General features: G+C 43.3%; 2 protein-coding genes across 2 annotated transcripts; both read right to left on the reverse strand.

Moving 5' to 3' along the window:
* FA14DRAFT_55200 (uncharacterized protein) lies at nucleotides 1–395 on the reverse strand. The gene has a single exon (XM_025502523.1). It carries the CDS (start codon nucleotides 299–301, stop codon nucleotides 47–49), a length of 255 nt encoding a protein of 84 aa, XP_025356728.1. The 5' UTR covers nucleotides 302–395; the 3' UTR covers nucleotides 1–46.
* Nucleotides 396–490: 95 nt separating this feature from the next.
* FA14DRAFT_179783 (uncharacterized protein) lies at nucleotides 491–820 on the reverse strand (the record flags this gene model as incomplete). The annotated part of the gene is made up of 1 exon (XM_025500950.1): nucleotides 491–820. One exon carries the CDS (start codon nucleotides 818–820, stop codon nucleotides 491–493), a length of 330 nt encoding a protein of 109 aa, XP_025356729.1.
* Nucleotides 821–1,631: the final 811 nt, after the last annotated feature.

The raw sequence follows: 1,631 nt of genomic DNA on the forward strand, positions 1-1,631 counted from the left end.
GGTCAAGGCAATGATAAGGACACAGACATTTCAAATAGCACCTCTTCTACAGACGCAGAAGCAAAGGAAGCTCGAGGTGAAAACCTGAAAGCAGGCACGGCACTTTAGGACACAATTTTTCTACACAATGATACGCCATATCAGCATCCATCCATTCGCTAGCATCACCTAAAGTTCTAGACTTTCCTTGGACCATCCGATGGAATGAAGATATCACGTTCTTTCGGCTTCCCAGCAATTGATGCTTGGCAGCCTTAATATGTTTGATATGTTGCATCGCTGCTGCTTTATGTTTGACCATTTTGAATTCTTATAACCATCAAATGGATCTGAGATATCACGCTTCTTTGACGTTTGAATAATGGCTTGCTTGATAGCTTGGATTTATTTGCATAATCTGCAGCCGTAATCCTCAGTTCTTTCTGCTGACCATCCGATGGTTTTGAGATATCCCGCTTTGCTGGCTTTCAAACGAATACTTTTTGACCAATCATCTGCAGCTACTATTTATGACTCTTACCAACCATTCGATGTTTCTGACAATTCTGGCCTTTCTTGGCTTTTGCGCGAACACTTCTTTGACAAATAATCTACAGCTGCGATCCGTAATTCTTACTGACCATCTAGCGGATCTGACATATCCCGCTTTTCCGGCTTCTCGGTAAGTGCTTTCTTTGCAGCCTTGATAAGTTTGCTGCACTCTGCTCTCTTGTCCGTCTTTTGAGACCTCTGCGGCACCATTCTGCTCTGCAGGTATGAGTGAAGGTGTCAAACCTTTAGATGGTGAAAGTTTTGTGTATGCACCTATCGTTATTGACATGGCCAGTCAAATGACCCATCGATGCATGTGTAACTGGAGCAGCAGGTATGATGTGACATGCTTTTTTTGAACGGGCTATTCAAATTCAAGTCTTTTCTCATCATGGTCATCCAAAAGGATAAGTAATCAAGTTGGCTGACAATGGATGTATGCTACCCTACGCACGCACGCCTACGTATACTCCATATTAGCGTGACTTTATGCAAGAAGAAAGTCACTAAAAAAATTAAATGTTCTGCTTGACTCTTTCCTTCATCATTGGACTCACACAGGAGTGCAAAAGTGATGGACATGAGCATGTCTATCTATTGATCAAAATTGTACTTTCATCTGCCGCTCACACTTCACATGCATCGGTGAATCCTTTGGCTGGGAAACAACTACACCGATTCTCAAATCAAATCTCGGCGAAACTATTTCACCATCCAAAGCTCCCACTCGTTCACCACCACCTGCAAAGCGGGACGTCGCTGCAGAAGTTTCAATGGATAAGAGAGCCGAGTTAAGTGATCATATCCGAGAAATGGAGAGAGTAGTTGCCGAAAACCTAGACAAGCGGGGTATGTCAGAACCATCGGATGGTTGGTAAGAGTTATAAATAGCAGCTGCAGATGCTTTGTCAAAGAAGTGCTCGTTTGAAAGCCCGAAAAGTGGGATATCTCAAAACCATCGGATGGTTAGCAGAGATAACTGAGGATTGCGGCTGCAGATTGTGCAGGTAGATCGAAGCTATAGAGAAAGCCATTGTGCAAACGTCAACAAAGCGTGACATCTCAGATCCATCTGATGGTTGATAAGAACTCAAGCTGGT

The sequence above is a fragment of the Meira miltonrushii genome (assembly GCF_003144205.1).
Source record: "Meira miltonrushii strain MCA 3882 unplaced genomic scaffold FA14scaffold_2, whole genome shotgun sequence".
Classification (NCBI taxonomy): Eukaryota; Fungi; Basidiomycota; class Exobasidiomycetes; order Exobasidiales; family Brachybasidiaceae; genus Meira; species Meira miltonrushii.